The sequence below is a fragment of the Sphaerodactylus townsendi genome, linkage group LG01, assembly GCF_021028975.2.
Source record: "Sphaerodactylus townsendi isolate TG3544 linkage group LG01, MPM_Stown_v2.3, whole genome shotgun sequence".
In the NCBI taxonomy this organism is placed as follows: Eukaryota; Metazoa; Chordata; class Lepidosauria; order Squamata; family Sphaerodactylidae; genus Sphaerodactylus; species Sphaerodactylus townsendi.
Genome location: NC_059425.1, coordinates 178,223,652 through 178,243,644, shown reverse-complemented (window position 1 = coordinate 178,243,644; position 19,993 = coordinate 178,223,652). Strand labels below are relative to the sequence as shown.

The following is a 19,993-nucleotide window of genomic DNA, read 5'->3' as shown; positions in this document are numbered from 1 at the left end:
TTACCTCGCTCATGTAATGAGAAGACAAGAGTCACTGGAAAAGACAATAATGCTAGGAAAATTTGAAGGCGGCAAGAAAAAAGGAAGACCCAACATGAAATAGATTGACTCACTAAAGGACAGCAATGGCCCTCAGTTTGCAAAACCCGAGCAAGACTGTTAATTGATAGGACGTTTTGGAGGACATCCATTCATAGGGTCACCATGAGTTCGAAATGACTTTGATGGCACTTAACAAGAAGAGCTCTCTTTTTAAAAAAAAATGGCGACTACTTCATACTTTAGTATTAAGATCTGAACTCCCTACGTATATATTTTAAACTTTTCCATGCCACTTTCATAAGAACATAAGAACAAGCCAGCTGGATCAGACCAGAGTCCATCTAGTCCAGCTCTCCGCTACTCGCAGTGGCCCACCAGGTGCCTTTGGGAGCTCACATACAGGATATGAAAGCAATGGCCTTCTGCGGCTGTTGCTCCCGAGCACCTGGACTGTTAAGGCCTTTGCAATCTCAGATCAAGGAGGATCAAGATTGGTAGCCATAGAAATCGAGCTTCTCCTCCATAAATCTGTCCAAGCCCCTTTTAAAGCTATCCAGGTGAGTGGCCATCACCCCCTCCTGTGGCAGCATATTCCAAACACCGATCACACGTTGCGTGAAGAAGTGTTTCCTTTTATTAAGTGTTTCCCTCTTTCTCACAATACTAGAACCAGGGGGCATCCATTGAAAATGCTGGGGGGAAGAATTAGGACTAATAAAAGGAAACACTTCTTCACGCAACGTGTGATTGGTGTTTGGAATATGCTGCCACAGGAGGGGGTGATGGCCACTAACTTTGCAAGGGTAGGGGGGGCATATTTGCATATGGCTGGGCAGAGTTGGTGTACAGTTGCATTTGTTGACTTTACATTGATACCCAAATGCACTGTGTCAGAACTACTATAGATCCCCCCCCCCCCAACATGGTGCCCACGGGCGCATAGTGCCCACCAAACACTTTTAAGGAAGTTGGGGGGGGGGGGACTTTTTGCCCAGTAGGGCATCTGATTAGTCGTGCAAATGATGCCACCCCCTATTAGTTTCCACCCCCTGTCCTATTTCCTTCTTACAGTTTTCAAAGTCGACCCGCCTCCTTCCCTTCACTTGACCTCCCGTAGCAGCCATTTCCTGGTTGCGCCCCCCCCCCCCCACACCTCCCCCAAGGCCCCCGCAGGCTCCAAAAGTTGCGGACCACGAAGCACCATCCTAAAGAAGGAGACTTGGTGATGCCCCTTCCCTATTTATGAAAAAAGGCTGAAGCTTGAGGGGGGGGGGTCATGGGGGAGGGAGGCTAAACTTTTAGGAAACACCCCTGACTCGATTCAGAAGTAATTCCCATTTGATTCCACGGCGCTTACTCCTAAATAATTGTTCTTGCGATTTTTCTTTTCTTTTCCGGCCATCAAGTCACACGTGCTTTGCCCTCGCTCGTCTCCGCCTAGAGAGCCTTTGTTGACAGTCTGGTCACCCATCCAAACACTCACCAGGCTCGACCCTGCTTAGCTTCTGAGATCGGGGGAGGCCTTTCAAAGGGCCTGGAAGGAGCGAGCGGGGAGGAGCTCCGCCTCCATATGCAAATCTGCAGCGGCGAAACAACGTCCTCCTCATTCCACAAATTCACACATTTTCATCCAAAAGGAAAAACAGATGAAACTGAAGAAACATCAGCCGTGGTTGCTTCTGACGTTGAGAATGCAAAGAAGCAATTTTTTTAATACGAAAGAACATTTCACAGGGTCACCATAGCCTGCTTGTTCACAGCTACTGAGGGTTTATATAGCCAAGAGATCAACACGTAGTTTGTGCTCGCTTCGGCAGCACATATACTAAAATTGGAACGATACAGAGAAGATTAGCATGGCCCCTGCGCAAGGATGACACGCAAATTCGTGAAGCGTTCCATATTTTGCCCCATGTCCCCACAAAAGTGCATTTTGCAAAAAAAAAAAATTAATGCAAAAAGATGAATACACAAAAATGTCTCTTTTGCAAAACCCCAGGAATACTGTCACTTAAGCGTCTCTGTGTCATATACTGTGCCATTCGTGTAGAAAGTCTTATGGCAAATGCTCTGAACACCTTGAGGCATTTAGTCGCTTTGCAATCTGATATATAAGCTTAGAGCATTTGGCAAAATAGATACATATTTATTTATTTATTTCGATTGATATGCCTCCCTCTGTAAAAGAGCTTCGGAGCAGCTTACAATAATTAAACATAACATATAAACATCATTTAATAAATAATTAAAGCAGCTATTAATAGTTAAAATCAAATCCAAGCTAAATAAAATACAATTAAAATTAAAATTTACCTTGAAACTTAAAAACTTAAAAACCAGAATTAGAATTAGGGCCGCCAACAGATGCAATTGAACACCCACAAAAAGCGCATTTATTTATTTATTTATTTATTTATTTATTTATTTATTTCGATTGATATGCCTCGCTCCGTAAAAGGGCTTCAGAGCAGCTTACAATAATTAAACATAACATATGAAAGTCATTTAATAAATAATTAAAACAGCTATTAATAGCTAAAATCAAATCCAAGCTAAATAAAATACAATTAAAATTAAAATTTACTTTGAAACTTTAAAACTTAAAAACCAGAATTAGAACTAGGGCCGCCAACAGATGTAATTGAACACCCGCAAAAAGTGCATTCATTCATTCATTCATTCATTCATTCATTCATTCATTCATTCATTCATTCATTCATTCATTCATTCATCCCATCCTGTCCCAAAGGGCTCAGGGCAGGTTACAACAGTTAAAACACAATAAAAAAAGATGAACGCAAAAAGATCAATACAAAAAGATGCTTCAAATGCACTGCTATGTACTTATGAAATGTGGGGGAACGGCAAAGGCTGGGTTGGGCGGACACGGATCCTCCTGCATGGGGTTGCCGACCCACAGGTGGGACCTGGAGTCCTCCCAGACTACTGAGATCAGCTACTCTGGATGGGGAAATGTCAACTTCCAAGAGCAGAGTATGGTGTACCATTAGGAAACCTCTCCTCCCTCCGCCTACACTGGGTACACCTCATTGGCAGGAAGAAGGAATGGGATCTTGCCCCATTTCTCATCCTTTTGCCATGGTTGAAGACAAACAGAATGGGTGCCAACATTCCCTTATTTTAGAGCCTGCGGTTCAGTGATAGAGAATCAGGTCCAACCCCCTGGCATCTCCAACTGAAAGGACCAAGCAGTGGGTGATATGAAAGATTGCTGCCAGGTTACCTGGAGTACTGCTGCCACCAGTCTGAGTATTCAGTACCCACCTAGGTGGGCCAAAAGTCTGCTTATGGGAGGCAGGCTAATGAAGGCAGACTAGAGAAACCAAAGTTCAGTGGCGCCTTAAAGTCTACATTTATTTCAAGATTAACTTTGGTGCGTCAAAGCCGGTGCCGGATTTACCTATCGGCTTGGCAGGCTGAAGCCCAGGGCCTCAAAAACTAGGGGGCCTCCAGCCAAGATGTACAATATTTTTGACACTGTCATAGACCTTTCTTACACATGCTGTTGTAATGCTTTGTAGTCTCTAAGCAACACTTCAGTCATTTTCCTGGCATTCCATTTCAGAATGGCAGAAAACTTTCATTTTCCTAACAATTCCTGCTTATGCTGCAAAATGTTTACTACGTTTGGCTAGGGCAACAGTTTTTCAGTGTTAATTTTAACATTTATGCATCCCCTCTCCCCCTCCCCAATCACTACGGCATTTAAGAAGGACATATCATGTCTTTTAGAGGAGAAATTGTGAATTGCTGAATTTTAAAACACGGCTTTACTCAGTTGTGTTTAAAACACTTCCATCTTCCTCTAGTCATGAAGCTGGGGGATTGGGAGGGGCCTCATTGGTGGAATAGTCTAGGTCAGGGGTGTCCAACTCTGGCCTTCCAGATGTTCATGGACTATGATTCCCACCAGCCCCTGCCAGCATTATGTTCTGGCCCTGCAGATGTTCATGGACTATGATCCCCACTAGCCGGTCAGCATTATGCCCTGCCCCTCCAGATGTTCAGACTATGATTCCCATCAGCCCCTGCCAACACTATGTGCTGATTGTCCAGATGTTCATGGACTACGATTCCCTGGAGATCCAGAGTTGCGCCCCCTACCCCGCGCCTATGGTCTCTCATCTACATCCAGCAATGGTCACAGGCCCACTTTGTCAGGCGGGACCTACAAAAACTCACACTAAAATAAATGCTAGTTGTCTGTAAACTGACACTGGAGTTCTGCTTCATTTTGCTGCGACTAACACAGCCTTATACCCTTTTGCAGTTGTCCAACAGGGAAACTGAGGCTCATTCTGCACATGCAGAATAATGCACTGTCAAATTGCTTTCAGTGCTCTTTGAAGCTGTGCAAAATCCACTTGCAAACAGTTGTGAAAGTGGTTTGAAAGCACATTATTTTGCGTGTGCGGAAGGGGCCTAAGGCCCCTAAGTTCTTTGTGGGACACGCAACATCTCAGCATTGACAGACACTTGAGTGCCTCTACCCGCCTAGAGGACATTTGGAAGGTTGCTCCTCCCACAAACTCCTCCGATTGGCCGGGGCCTGCATGGGCTTATAATCACTCCAGCTCGGGTTTGGCGCGGTGCTTCTTGGGAGTAGTAGTTCTCACTGTCGTAATTCAGCGACGATCCTTCGCTTAGAAAACTACGCTACCCGGTATGCCCAGGGCATCACATGGGCGGTCCCTGTCTTGGCTGTCCAGGCTTTGGAGGTATTTTGCCTGGAGATGAGGCATCTGGCTGTCCGGTCGCGGGTCCATCGGGAGGCGGGATGGCCGACTCGTGAGTAGGGCATTGGGGTAGGGCATTGGGGTAGGGAGGCAGGGAGGCAGGGAGGCGGGCGGGCGGGCGGGCGGGGCGGGGGCGAAGACGTCTCCTCAGCCTTCAAGTTGCTAGTTCTCTGGAGTTTCTGGAAGCTGCTCAGCTTCTCACCTGCTCTTGCTCATGATGAGCCGGCTTCTTTGTTCAGAGGGTGGGAAAATGAACTGCAGGAGTTGGGAGAGAGGATGATCTGCTGACACCCCCCCCCCAGTGCCCCCACATGAAAGTCCCAGTAACAACCCCCCCAAGACTGCTGGCATCCCCCCATAAAATGCCCCCGCATGAAAGTCCCAGTAACAACCCCCCAAGGCTGCTGACCGCCCCCTCCATTAAATCCCCCCATTAAAGTCCCAGTAGTAGCCCTCTAAGGCTGCTGACCCCCTCCCCATGCTCCTGTCTGAAAATCTCAGTAAGACCCTCCCCCAAGCCTGTTGATCCCTTCCCCCCCCTAAAATGCCCTTCATGAACATCCCAGTAATGAATCCCCAAAGAGTCTGTAGGGAAGGTTGGATCCTTAAAGAAATACCTTCCCCCCGGCCCCCTTTCACACACACATGTTCACGTTCCTCAGTTGCTATGATCAGAGTGACATCTTATCTTTTGCTCAAATGCTTTTGCCCCGTGTGCTTTACGGTCCACAACTCAGAACAGTTGGATGAGGCGAAACAAATTTGTTGTTTTATGATGCGTTAAAGTTTACTTCCATGGTCTTGGAAGTCTTGGTATTGTTAGGCTGTAAGTCAAAGCTGAATTCTTTTGGACACCTATGTTGGAGCTGAAGAAAATAAGAGTTTGGATTCATACCCCACCTTTCTCTCCTGTAAGGAGACTCAAGGTGGCTTACAAGCTCCTTTCTCTTCCTCTCCCCACAACAGACACCTGGTGAGGTAGGTGGAGCCGAGAGAGTTCCGAAGAACTGTGACTAGCCCAAGGTCACCCAGCAGGAATATAGGAGTGCGGAAACACATCTGGTTCACCAGCTAAGCCTCTGCCACTCAGGTGGAGGAGTGGGGAATCAAACCGGATTCTCCAGATTAGAATCCACCAGCTCTTAATTGGATGCTTTATGCATACCCTGCCTTTCTTGCTGAGCCTGGGGCTAGTCTAACGCAGTGCTTTTGGATTGCATGAGTCATTTGAGAGGCAACGCAATAGGACCAGGGGAATGGTTTCCAATTGGCAAAAGTGTCAGAAAATAATTATTGTATCTCCCTATCTGTCCAGCCTGTATGTGGAATGTTTCATTAGGAAAGCGAGATTAGATTTAGATGACGGAGGAGATATGCAGATGCTAGCAGAGAACTTGAAACAACTAGGTTAGCGATGAAGGTTTAAGTGGGAAGTGTCAAAGCAAGAATAAAGCTGAACGTCAAGAAGACCAAAGTGATGACAGCTAAGGAATCAAACAACTTGTATAACTGATGGTTATAAGAGACAAGGATACGGACAATTTTCTGAAAGACTGGAAATCCTTTGCAGACTGCTTATTAAAAACATATGCAAACAGAGAAACAATGGCAGGATTCGAGACTGAAATGGAAACAGCATACTGTAGATATTAATTATAAGCACAGAGTTAGATTTATGCTTGGGTCCTTAGATGCTTGGGTCCAGCTTGTGGCTGGAGCTGCCCATTCAGGCTATCGTACTTTGGTCACCTGATAAGTAGACAAGACTCACTGGAAAAGACAGCAACGCTGAGGAAGGTTGAAGGCAGTAGAAAAAGAGGAAGACCCAACATGAGATTCTATGAAGGAGGCCATGACCCTCAGTTTACAAGACCTGGGCAAGGGGGTTAACAAACAGACATTTTGGAGGATTTTAATGCATAGGTTTGCTATAAGTCAGCAGCGACTGGACACAGGAGTATATACCTTTTAAAAACTTGCACAAAAACAAAGTATCCAACATGATAGACTGTAAACAATGCAGAAAATGAAATTAGAAAAATAGGATTCAGTGAGCCATAGCATAGACTCTAATCCTGCAGTGTGGTAGGAGGTTAAGAGCTCATGTATCTAATCTGGAGGAACCGGGTTTGATTCCCCACTCTGCCGCCTGAGCTGTGGAGGCTCATCTGGGGAATTCAGATTAGCTTGTGCACTCCCACACACGCCAGCTGGGTGACCTTGGGCTAGTCACAGCTTCTCGGAGCTCTCTCAGCCCCACCCACCTCACAGGGTGTTTGTTGTGAGGGGGGAAGGGCAAGGAGATTGTAAGCCCCTTTGAGTCTCCTGCAGGAGAGAAAGGGGGATATAAATCCAAACTCCTCCTCCTCCTCCTCCTCCTCCTCCCCCACCCCCCCCCCCTCCCCCTCCTCTTCTTCTTCTTCTTCTTCTTCTTCTTCTTCTTCTTCTTCTTCTTCTTCTTCTTCTTCTTCTTCTTCTTCTTCTTCTTCTTCTTCTTCTTCTTCTTCTTCTTCTTCTTCTTCTTCATAAAAATGCCGTCCTGAACCATTCCATTATACAACCATCATTATCTCCTTTATTAAAATGCTGTCCTGAACAATTCTGGTTTACACAAAGCTTTTAAAAAGTTTATAGGTGTTTTAAAAAATTATGATGGATATTCCTGTAATACATTTTGCATGATTCATTTAGCCGTACTTCAATATTCTTGTTTATTGCTCTATTTGCTGAATGAACTCTTGAGAGACTGTTTTGTTTGTCTTGTTTAGAAACTCCTAGTAAAATGTACATCTGTGTAATATCCAGAGAGGATTTAAAACTGTTCTCTTGGGATATCTTTAAAGCATAGATCTCTCACTGCTCAGTGATTTTTTTTATAAGCATAAGCATTTATTGTCATTGTGCACGCACAACGAAAATTTACAGCAGCATTCCTCGATGCGCACAATTTCAGACTCATACCCCATCCTCACTTTCCCCTTCCTCCACCCATCCCTACACAGCCCCAAACACATCAACACAAAGCCCTGGAGTTCACATCGCCACAGCTCTAGAGTAGAAGCTGTCTCTAAGCCTCTTTGTCCTAGTTTTGATAGACCTGTATCGTCTGCCAGATGGTAACAGTTCAAAAAGAGAATGTGCTGGATGAGACTGATCTCTCAGAATATTTTGGGCTTTCTTTAGGCTTCGGGAATTATAGAGTTCTTCCAAGGAGGGGAGAGGGCAGCCGATAATCCTCTGTGCAGTAGTGATCACCCTTTGGAGCGCCTTCCTATCCGCCACTGAGCAACTGGAGAACCATACACAGATGCAGTAGGTTAAGACACTCTCTATAGCACAGCGGTAAAAGGACACCAGGAGTTTTCCATTCAGTTGTTGCTTCCTTAACAGTCTAAGATAGTACAAACCACCGCGGCAGTCTGTACACCCCAGGTCAAGTCCTCTTTAATCATAACGCCCAGAAATTTAAATTTGTAGTCTGAAATAGACCAAGTGCTCATCTCTGAAATGAAATGTTTTTTTGCGTCGCCCTCCTAGATGTTTGCGGAGGAGAAGAGGCGGTCCCTATAAAACAGAACCCGCTACAGACCTCACCTGCTGGCGCTTGAGTAACAAAGAGGGTCGTCAGCGATGGCGTTACACAGCGGATGGCGAGGGTTGTAACCGGAAGCAGAATGCGCTAGAAGCCCACTCTCTCGGGCTGGACACGGTAGGCGGCAGATGCCGATTACTTAGCAAGAAATAGGGGAGGAGGACACAGAAAGAACATAGCAGCTGTGTTGCTGCTTTTCGGTTCTTTGCATGGCGTAGTGGTTAAGAGCAGGTGTACTCTAATCTGGAGGAACCAAGTTTGATTCCCCGCTCTGCCGCTTGAGCTGTGGATGCTTATCTAGGGAATTCAGATTAGCCTGTGCCAGAGGCATAGCTGGGCCAAACTGCGCCCGGTACGCCTTCTATATTTTCCGCCCCCCCATGCCCTCCCGCTGCGCCCCCCCGCCCGCGGCTTCCCCCCTTCCCCCACTTACCTTAGTTCCTTTCCATTTTCAGAACTTTTTCAGGATGCAAAAGGCCTGTTCTCAGTATAAATGGCCTGATGGGAACTATACTTCCCAGGAGACCTTGTGAGCCCCAAGGTCTTCTAGGAACTGTAGTTCCTCAGGCCGTTTTTACTGAGAACAGGCCTTTTGCAGCCTGTTCTGAAAATGGAAAGGAACTAAGGTAAGTGGGGGAAGGGGGGTGCCGCGGGGGAGGGGCCTGGGGCGATTTTCGGCCCCCCAGGCGTGCGCCCAGTGTGCAGTGCACTCCAACACATGCCAGCTGGGTGACCTTGGGCTAGTCACAGTTCTTCTGAGCTCTCAGCTCCACCTACCTCACAGGGTGTTTGTTGTGAGGGGGGAAGGGAAAGGAGTTTGTAAGCCTCTTTGAATCTCCTTCAGGAGAGAAAGGGGGGATATAAATCCAACTCTTCTTCTTCTTTATTTATTTAGTAAAACAATTTTATCCCTCTTCTTCTTGGCACAAGGCAGCTTACAATAAGTAGCTGAAACAGCTGAAACATCTGTAGCTGTATGCAAAAACTACATACAGTTTGCTATACTATTTTTGCAATAATGCTAACACACGAAGGCAACACAGAAGAACAGCAGAATAACATGCAAAAACCATGTTGAGGCAATGAAACACTGAGGTATTAACTATCAAAGAAGTTTTTTTGCCATTAAAGAAACAGTATATAGTTATGCAGTCATGCAATGTATATGTGAATAGCAACCAAGTTCTTAATAGAAAATAAATTTTCTTGTATCCATTTCCTAGGTTGCTTTATAAGCTAGTTTCTTATACAACCCTGCTAAACATAATTTTGGCTGTAACGGATTTAAATATAGTTATTAAATGCAACAAATAGGCAGTGATGCTCAAATGAAAAAAATCAAACGCAAACAGGTGTAATTTCCAAACAGTAACAGTAATTAATATATTCTTGAAGGCTTTCATGGCTGGAATCACTGGGGTGTTGTGTGGTTTCCGGGCTGTATGGCCATGTTCTAACAGCATTCTCTCCTGACGTTTCGCCTGCATCTGTGGCTGGCATCCTTCAGATCATTACTGAAAAATTTGAGGCAAGCCAAGCCTAAAAAACAAGGACTGTATATATAGGGATACAAGGCAATGAGGTATAAGCAGTTAGTTTGAGTATAATTTCAATAGATACTTCATAAACCGTTCATAAAGATATATTGTGATTATTTAACTGGATATAAAGGTAATAAACAAACATATAATGAGAGCACGTCATAAACATTGTCCATGAGGCACAAAACCTGCAATAGTCATATTGCGTTCCAGTCAGTTGAAAGAGTCAGTATCACCAATATTCAATGAATAAAAAATATTAAGATGAATTGTGGTAGTAGACAGCAGCAGCTCCAGCAAGTGATGAAGAAACTCCGGCGACAGCAGCCACGTTTGCAGAACGCGTTGCGCGCTAGTCCACGTTTTCAACAGAAATTTCTTCAGTGCGTTCAGGTAAATCTATTAGAAATAGCTGCATAAATATGCCAGCCACAGCTGCAGGCGAAACGTCAGGAGAGAATGCTGCTAGAACACGGCCATACAGCCCGGAAACCACACAGCACCCCAGTAACAGTAATTCTCAAATGAGGCCGTTAGTGACTGTCTTTATTAGTCCACAAATCTAAATGCACTTTACAAATGTGACAGATAGGTGGTAATTCAAATGCAGATCATAGTTCCCAAAAAGAGCAGTATAGCAATCCGAACATTGTTTTCTCCTGCCTCGATGGCAGTCGTTCTCAGAAGAAGCAGTGAGGTTAAAACAGGCAGTATGTGATATAGGTCTGCAGTTTAGGAACAGGAAATTGTCCAGGAGCAAGTTAGGGACAGGAAGTGGTCCAGGAGCATAACCTGCGAGCTGTTCTGGGTGGTGAACGTGTGCAGCTGTTGCCACGCTGTTTGGTAACCATATATTCTTTTCCCTCTGTGTTCTTTCCTTCATTGATCGTGGATTCGTGTTCGATTGGGGGGACCTTGGAACTAATACATATTAGGGTCTCATCTGTTCCATTGTGAGTTATAGTGTCCGAGGTGGTACCTGGACTAGGATCGATAGAACATAGTTGCAATTCTTCCAGTTCGGCTGCCCAAGATTTTCCTCCTAAGCTACGGAAGTCTCTGTAATTGAGTACTCTTTCTGAACGCAGATCAATATCTATTTCTTGATTCAGTGGTTTTAAAGGGCTTTTGAGATTTTCTCTGTTAATGGTTTGGTATTGTATTGGCTGTTGATGGATGGAGAGATCTAGAAGTTGTGAGTGAGGAGCTGGGTCTATCTGGGGTTGTCTGACATATCTCCTGTTAAGCGACCACTTCCACTCCACCTGGCACACCAAAATTATCAATCAAATAAACAACATAGGTGTATCTTTTGACCAACTCCTACTGATGGACGAAAGACAGGCTTTCGGAGTTTTGAAACAACGTACTCTTGACATTGAAGGGCAGCTTCTCACAGCTGGAGCCTGCAGAACTTGTTCTCCCACATTTTATGGCGTATTTCACCACTCATTGCCGGTTTTTTTTATGGCTAAATATCTGAGTAATTTAATCAATCCACATCTCCTCAGTAGATATTTTATGCTTGCTCGGCTTAATCAGCTACCGCACTGCCCAAAAAAAAACAAGAGGCAGATATCATGGCGGCATCCCCACAGGAGAACAGGACTTGTTCCTGCTAGCCGGGCCTACCCGAAACAACTGAACCACGTGCTCCTTCATTGTAAAAGATTTGGCAGTCTACTCGGGTTGCTTTTTCTCCAGAGGCCATCTTGAAGAAGAAATTTTTCAGTGAGATCAGATGACAAGGAAATAGTTCTTTCATACTCTGCTTAGTGACCATCATCATCCCACACTACTGAATCAGTTGCCAGGTTTTTAACAAAGGCACTTGGATCAAGGGTGAAACCTTTGTGTAAATTTTAGTCAATTGGTTTTAACATAATTTGCATTTTACCACTTTTTATATGCCATTAAAGGTATTGTATTTGTATTTGTATATTCTTTTCCCTCCATTTTTCTTTGGCAGAGTGAATTCTTCCCAGTCTTACCTCAGGCCTGCACTGCACAGGAGGCGGCCATGAAGGGGATGAAATTATACTCTCGTCTCCAAGCTGAAGATGGCCACTGGGCTGGGGACTACGGTGGACCTCTCTTCTTGCTGCCAGGTATAGAACTACTCATACATACATAAAACCTTTATTAGGCATAAAACCAATATATCAACCAGCATTATCCAGACAGATGTTCCATACATAAAACCACCACAGGTATTATTCCAAAGTTCCTAAAAGGAACCTAGCTACAGAATTTAAAATCACAGAAGAAGAGTTGTTTAGTAGGAATGCAACCTTCCCAGCAACAGAGTATTCCTTAAACTTAGCAGGAAGAAGAGTCAAAAGCCTGGTCCTAGCTTCTTCGTATTTGGGGCAGTTAAGCATTATATGTTCCATGGATTGCACCACTATAGTACAGTGGGGGCATTTCCGCTCTTGCGAGTCAATTTTAAGAAACCTCCCTTGGAGTACAGAACAAGGGAAGGAATTACAACGAGCCCTTGTGTATATCCATCTAAGCTTGGGCTCTTGGAGTATACTCAGATAGTCTGCCATCAGATTGGTTTTGAATTTGATGTTGAAAAAGAAGGGGGAACAGTTACTTCGCGCTTGGTCTTGTAGAACTTGTAGCTCCTGATCAAGGAGTCGCCTTTTTAGTTGAAAAAAGAGTTCGGAAGGAGGTAGCATTTGCAAAGACTCCCAGGAGAATCCCAGGGAAAGTATTTTAATTTCAACTACTCATTAAGAATTTTTATTCTTATTGTTGCTATTGTTATTGTTGTTGTTACATGAAATCACAATCACCAGATCTTCAGCCAGCATTGGCCTTCATAAGCATTGGATTCTTCCCAAGAACCCAGGATATCGTAATGTATCGGAGTAGTAGAACGCTGGGGTGGCACAGAATAAATGAATCAGGGAGAACTGCACAGTTGGCTAATTAGTCAGACTATGAATTTCTAAAATATGCAAAAACAAAACCATTGGATCCCAAATAAAGTTGTATTAGAATCTCACTAGCCTGATACAAGAACTATAACAACCAATAAAAAATCATCCCATTAAAGAGTTCAACCTGGACGTGTGTAGCATCTTCCACTCTGTGGTGAAAACCAAATAAACGCTTTGTGTATAAAAATATAACATACATAAAGTATGCAAAAAAACAAGCTGGGGGTGTTTAATTTTTGAAATGATGAACGTGATATGAGAAATTCTACCCTTGTCAATGTTATATTTTCACATAAAGTCCTTACATATGATTATTTGTTTTTTTCCCCATAGAGCACAGGTGTCAAACTCGTGGCCCAATTGGCCATGCTGGCAGGGGCTGATGGGATTTGTAGTCCATAACATCTGGAGGGCCGCGAGTTTGACACCTATGCCATAGAGTGTAAGATGCTACAAGCATTCAGACTGGACTCTTTAATGGAATGATTTTTTTGTTGGTTGTTTGAAGTGAATACATCTGTTATATTTATTGCTGCTGAAAAATTTGAATTATATGCGAGTATATATGGTAGCTCTTTTTTGGGGGGGGAGGAACAAGTCCAGAAAATTACATATAATAACAATCAAATTTCATAACGTTTCTCAAACTTAGCTAAGTGAATAATAATCATTACAATTATCTAAGGTTAAAGTAGATCTGTTTTTTAGCTGATAGGCAGAATGCTGTGGACAGTGGGAAGCCCAGCCCAGCAGATACACTCACTGTTCATTTAACCCTCAATTATCCTCTGAACAAAACAGTTGGTCCCTAAAGGGAATGTGCAATGAATGCTGGGTGAACTACAATTAGTTCATAAATAAAGAACAAAACTCTGCTATTTCTTCAACTACTTTAATGAACTATCTGGTTGAGAGGAGATCCTCTCATAATTTTGCCTGACCAGCAAAAGTAGAACTTTACAGAGGTTGTGAACCTGCATAAGAATACCTAGAGCAGTGTTTCTCAACCTGGGGGTCGTGACCCCCTTGGGCGTCGAACGACCCTTTCACAGGGATCGCCTAAGACTCTCTGCGTCAGTGTTCTCCATCTGTAAAATGGATAAATGTTAGGGTTGGGGGTCACCACAACATGAGGAACTGTATTAAAGGGTCGCGGCATTAGGAAGGTTGAGAACCACTGACCTAGAGTCACATTGTTAGGTCTTGAACTTTGAAGCAACAAACGGATTCTGTATTGATGATCGGTAGCGTTTATTGATAGACAACAAAGCACCCAGCTTGGAAAAGCCAGTTCTGCCGAACTTGGCTTTTGCTATCCCCTTTATTCAGAAGTGAATCCCCCCCTCCCATTTCCCCAGATAATGTGAGAAAGAATTATTCCGCAACCGAGGCGCCCCAAGATCAGCAACAGATAAGAGATAGAGCCGCCTGGCCTCCCGCCCCCACAGGACAATGGAAACATCCTGTTTCCCATGAGACCATAAGCCTAGTTATCTACTCAGCTTGTGAAACAGTAAAATAAGATCAAGAATGTCCCATTACAGCAGTGGTAACATATAGAAGGCTGGTTACAGATATCTTGTAGTGTTTACATTGAGTGAGGAATGCATTTCAAACAACTAGATACAATCCCCGGTAATATGTTTTGTAACAACTTTGTAAGGTTAGGAATGCATCTCAATCACTCGGTACATCTCTGACAGACATAGATATGTAAGATGAAATCATGAATATACGGCAGATGGGGATGTCTCGTGTGAAGCCGCTTGCCGAATTACAAGACATGGTTTTCCAAGTCTCTTGTTTAATGCTTTCAGTAGCTTTGGTTGCGGCACATATGTTCCTGTCATAAGCTCTCTGGCATTCTTTAACCAGGGCTGTCCAACTCTGGCCCTTCATATGTTTACGGACTACGGTTCCCATCAGCCCCTGCCAGCATTATGCTGGCAGGGGATGATGGGAGTCGTAGTCCACGAACATCTGGAGGGCCAGAGTTGGACATTCCTACCCTAAACCATGTGTTTCCAGGCTTGTTCTTTTTACTCACTGAACAAACAGCTGTGTAAGAAACCCAATCCAATCCAATCCAAAAACCTTTATTAGGCATAAACCAGAAGTACCATACATTCCAAATACAAAAACAGGATCATTGTTACATATCATGTAGAACATGGATTAAAAATGTAGCAACTGCTTCAGAAATTTCTACATGAGGGCTGTTCGGTAGCTTAGACATTTTTTGTTTGTCTGAGAGAAACATAAATTCTAGAGGTAGTAAAGCTCCCAGATTGGTTCCAACATCATTATACCTCGAACAGTAAAGCAGGATATGAGGGATTGAGTCTATAGCGTTGGGACAGTACCGACAGCGACGCTCACTTTGTGGGATGTCAAGGAAACGACCTTGAAGATAGACAGAGGTGAATGAGTTGCACCTTGCTCTTGTCATGACCCATCTGCACTTATGATTAACAAGCTGTTCTAAGTATACAGCAGGGCTAGATTTCGGGGGGGGGGGGTGTAAGAAACCCGACGTGTGTGAGCAATGTGTTTTGTCCCACAGGGCTGCTTGTTGTGTGCCATGTTGCCAAGATCCCGCTACCTGAAGAGAGCAGGAAGGAAATGGTGCGCTACTTGCGTTCCGTGCAGCTCCCGGATGGCGGATGGGGCCTGTGAGTAAAACGAGGGTCCCACCAGTTCCGAAATAGGGCAGCAGAAGAAGGCGTTTTGAGGCACTTGCAAATCTCACATTTTGAAGTGGATCTTGGGGGTGGATTGGACCTGAAGCCTTCTGGAGCAGTTTGAAGGCGACTTGTTCCCAAAGACCTTCGAGGGAAATAATGGAGAGGAATACTAATATAACTTCTCGCTTCCCCTCGCCCAGTTTCAAGTCCAAATTGGTCCCCTGTGATGCTTGGCAAATAAGTTCCAAGCATCACAGATGGAAATGAGAGTTGGGTCTGGGTCATGGAAATACAGAACTGTCTTGTGGCATAGGAGGTTAAGTGGTGTAGGTGGCGTAGGAGGCGTAGGAGGTTAAGAGCTCGTGCATCTAATCTGGAGGAACTGGGTTTGATTCCAAGCTCTGCCGCCTGAGCTGTGGAGGCTTATCTAGGGAATTCAGATTAGCCTGTACACTCCCACACCCGCCAGCTGGGTGACCTTGGGCTAGTCACAGCTTCTCAGAGCTCTCTCAGCCCCACCCACCTCACAGGGTGTTTGTTGTGAGGGGGGAAGGGCAAGGAGATTGTAAGCCCCTTTGAGTCTCCTGCAGGAGAGAAAGGGGGGATATAAATCCAAACTCTTCTTCTTCTTCTTGTCTAAAAACTTTACATCTCATTCAAGTCTAAGTGTTGACCTGTTGTGTACTATTGGTCAGAGTCACAATGTCCCCTTTGGAAGCAGGAGATCTCAAAAGTCTGTGACTTTGATGGCAATGTATAGATCAGAGGTGGAGCTACAAGGGGACGGGGGGTGCACATGGCGCACACGGGGGGAATCGCCCCCCGCACACACACCCCACTGTTCACTTGAGGCTGAAAATGGCCTGGTGGGAACTACAGTTCCCAGGACACCTTGCACGCCCCAAGGTCTCCTGGGAAGTGTAGTTCCCACCAGGCTGTTTTCAGCCTCAAGTGAACAGGCCGCTTTTTCCAGCCTCCACTTTCAGGCTGAACTAAGGTAAGTGTGTGTGTTGGGGGTGTGGCGCCGGAGGGGTGCAGAAAACTCTGCGTGCGCCCCGGGCGCAGCATGGCCCAGCTATGCCTTTGGTATAAATCAAGTGCATTCTCCCTTCTCAGAGACTGTGGAGTGGGCTTGACTGAGCTTGGAGGGAGAGAAATGGGAAGTCCCTTTGGCTGAGGCCTGGGGATCAGCAGTTCAGGCCCTGGCCGAGGCCAACTGGACTTCTCTCATTCCAAGGACCAGAAGCAGACTTTCACTGGATGACTGCAGTGTCCATCAAGGGACATAACAGGATAGTACAGTCTTCATTTCCATTGCAAGACTCAGTTCCTGTTCGCTGTCTCATGATAGCTGGGCAAGACAGAAATTGCAGACCTTCCTCTGACTTGTTTTGGCTTCGACATTTTCCTCAGGTTTCGATTAGCACCAGGCCAGTGGGGGAAAATAGAGGCAATATGGGACTTCCTAACACTCTTCTCACTTGCTTCCTGGTAGGCATATCGAGGATACCTCCAAGGTGTTTTGTACGGCTCTCAACTATGTGGCCTTGCGGCTTTTAGGGGTCAGTTCTGATGACCCAGATGCAGTGCGGGCTCGGAACAATCTCCACAGCAAAGGTGAGTATCTGGCTGGAGATTTTGGTGAGGTAGGGAAGCGGAAGAGACTCTCTTCTCATCAAGCTGTGGCATTGTTTGGAAAAGGGTCATCTGCTGTAGGTGTGGGAAGGGACAGAGGCCCTTGAGGCTCTGAAGGGTGACTCCCAGTCATAGTTGCATCTATGCATAATTTTTTTTTGGCAGGGGGGCTTCTTTTGACTTTTGAAACCATAACAGAACCAGTCTTCACATGTTTCAAAGACCGGCAGATATTTCTTCCCATATTTGCAAGAAGAAGAGTTTGGGTTTATACCGCCCCTTTCTCTCCTGTGAGGAGACTCAAGGTGGCTTCCAAGCTCCTTTCCCTTCCTCTCCGCACAACAGACACCTTGTGAGGTAGGTGGGGCTGAGAGAGTTGTGAGAGAACTGTTGAAGCAGCGGATTTACTCGGAGTAGACCACCTTGTAGGACACAATGTAGACAAGAACTGATAGACACACAGTCACCAGTGCAGTTCTATTCATAGCTATCTACTAACAAAGTGCTTCGCCAGACCACAGGTGTTTTCAGGCACACATCACACTGCTCTCTGTGCTAACTATATACAAAAGTGGTACCAATTAGATGCCCTCACCTTATCAGGTTTGCACATGGTACAAGCTGGGCACTCGGTACTAATCTGCACACGGCACCTGTTAGGAGGGTCCAGCTGTCATTTAGATTTTGCTCATCTAAACATTTACACATGTTCTGACAAGAACTGTGACTAGCCCAAGAGCACCCAGAAGGCTTCATGTGTAGGAGCAGGGAAACAAATCCAGTTCACCAGATAAGAATCTGCTGATCATGTGGAGAAGTGGGGAATCAAATCCAGTTCTTCAAACTAGAACCCACCACTCTTAACCGCTAGAATCCACCACTTTTTAAACTAGAGTCCACCACTCTTAACCAGAGAGAGGCAACAGGCCAGCTAAAGACCTCAGCTAAAGACATTCAGGCTTCCTTTGAAGAAGAAGAAGAAGAAGAAGAAGAAGAAGAAGAAGAAGAAGAAGAGTTTGGATTTCTATCCCCCCTTTCTCTCCTGCAGGAGACTCAAAGGGGCTTACAATCTCCTTGCCCTTCCCCCCTCACAACAAACACCCTGTGAGGCGGGTGGGGCTGAGAGAGCTCCGAGAAGCTGTGACTAGCCCATGGTCACCCAGCTGGCAGGTGTGGGAGTGTACAGGCTAATCTGAATTCCCTAGATAAGCCTCCACAGCTCAGGCGGCAGAGCGGGGAATCAAACCCGGTTCCTCCAGATTAGATACACGAGCTCTTAACCTCCTATGCCACTGCTGCTCCTAGACACAAAGACTTTGTCAGTTGCAAAATTTGAATCCTGACATTTTGCCCTTACAGGAGCCGCCAGGGCAGTTTAAAACATTTATGAATTTTGGGCAAGAACTTTACATTGTTGTTTTGGAAGTCACCTGAGTATTTAGAAGTTATCCTAGGCCTAAGATGCAAAAGTTATAAAGGTGTGTGCCACATCTGTAGAACCTGTTTTACTCCTTTGATCCCAGTTTCCCTTACATTTCCATGGGCTCTTGTGTGTTTGGTTCTTCAGGAGGTGCCGTGGGAATCCCTTCCTGGGGTAAATTTTGGCTGGCTGTCTTGAATGTCTATAGCTGGGAAGGAATGAATACGCTTCTCCCTGAGATGTGGTAGGTACCATTTTAATTATATCAGTTGTCAAACATGACTTTCAGGGAGGTACCTTCTCCCAGTGTCCAATGGCAAGAGATGCCTTGGGGTAAGTGATCTGTCAGGGGGTGGGGTGGGAGAAGAGCAGTGGTGGGATCCAAAAATTTTAGTAACAGATTCCCTCGCCAGCCCCCGCTCAGCAAAGGGGGCAGAGGCGTGCCTAGGCAAACCTGAGCCCTGGGCAAAACCTGAGTTGGATGCCCTTCCCCCATGGGCAGCCACCCCGCCACAACCAAAAAAAATGTTTTTGCACCAGGTCATTTCTAAATCAACATCACATTATAGAAAATGCCTCAACTCACAAATCTGAACACAGCAATGGTGAAACACACAGGTTCTTTGATAGAGACTGGTGAGATAAAAGGTACAAAAGGCTGAGAATCAATGAATTGCAGTACCTGGAAGGGATTGACCCAGTTCAGGGAGTTACATTATTAGTCGCAATTGCTATATGGAACCTTCACGTTCAAAGGCAGTATGCCTCTCGGGGAGGCGAGGGCGCGGAGATGGAAAAGCGGACCCAATTAGTAACCCCCTCTTGGCACACACAAATAATTAGTAACCCACTCTTGGGAACTGGTGAGAACTTGCTGGATCCCACCTCTGGAGAAGAGTATTTAGCCTCGCATTTGTGTTCTGACATGTCCAGTCAAAACACACTAAAATCCATGTATCGGAAATGGTTCTTACAGAAACTTCAGTCTCAAAGACATTCAGTGTAGCAAATGCCTTCAAATACACCTGTGAATAAAAAAAGGAATAGCAAGTGGCGTTTCCTGCCCTAAAGGACAGGGTACCCTCTGTCCCCGGAAACCATTTAGTCCGTGGGGAGCCAACATTCAGAATTAAATTTGTGTGTGTTTTAAGAGTTTTAGGAGTGTTTTCACGTTCCCGGCCTGCAGAGGGCACATTTTAAGGCTACTTGCACCAAAATTTCCGGTACCATCCAGGAGATACTGTCCTGATGATACCACCCAAATATATGGTTGTGTTGTTTGGTTCAGGGGAAGCAAAGTTATGGACCCCCCCAAAGGGGTGCCCCATCTCAGGTACTTAGCTCCCATGTTAGAAAACAATGGGGATGGGGGCA

The 19,993-nt window shown here is 45.2% G+C and overlaps 1 protein-coding gene and 1 non-coding gene across 3 annotated transcripts in view; both read left to right on the top strand.

Annotated features, from left to right (window-relative positions):
* The first annotated feature begins 1,843 nt into the window (after positions 1–1,843).
* On the top strand, positions 1,844–1,950 carry LOC125425614. The gene has a single exon (XR_007243396.1). It is a non-coding gene; the product is annotated as a U6 spliceosomal RNA (small nuclear RNA).
* Positions 1,951–4,754: 2,804 nt separating this feature from the next.
* Positions 4,755–19,993, top strand: part of LSS (lanosterol synthase) — a 43,123-nt gene continuing 27,884 nt past the window's right edge. The window contains exons 1-6 of one of the 2 annotated variants that reach the window (XM_048500818.1): positions 4,758–4,851; positions 8,337–8,508; positions 11,902–12,040; positions 15,444–15,552; positions 17,060–17,181; positions 18,767–18,863. In XM_048500818.1, the coding sequence (XP_048356775.1) occupies positions 4,841–4,851; positions 8,337–8,508; positions 11,902–12,040; positions 15,444–15,552; positions 17,060–17,181; positions 18,767–18,863 (650 nt within the window). In that variant the 5' untranslated portion in view covers positions 4,758–4,840. Of the gene's footprint in view, positions 4,852–8,336; positions 8,509–11,901; positions 12,041–15,443; positions 15,553–17,059; positions 17,182–18,766; positions 18,864–19,993 lie in introns of both variants that reach the window. The other variant, XM_048500827.1, reaches the window with a different exon arrangement.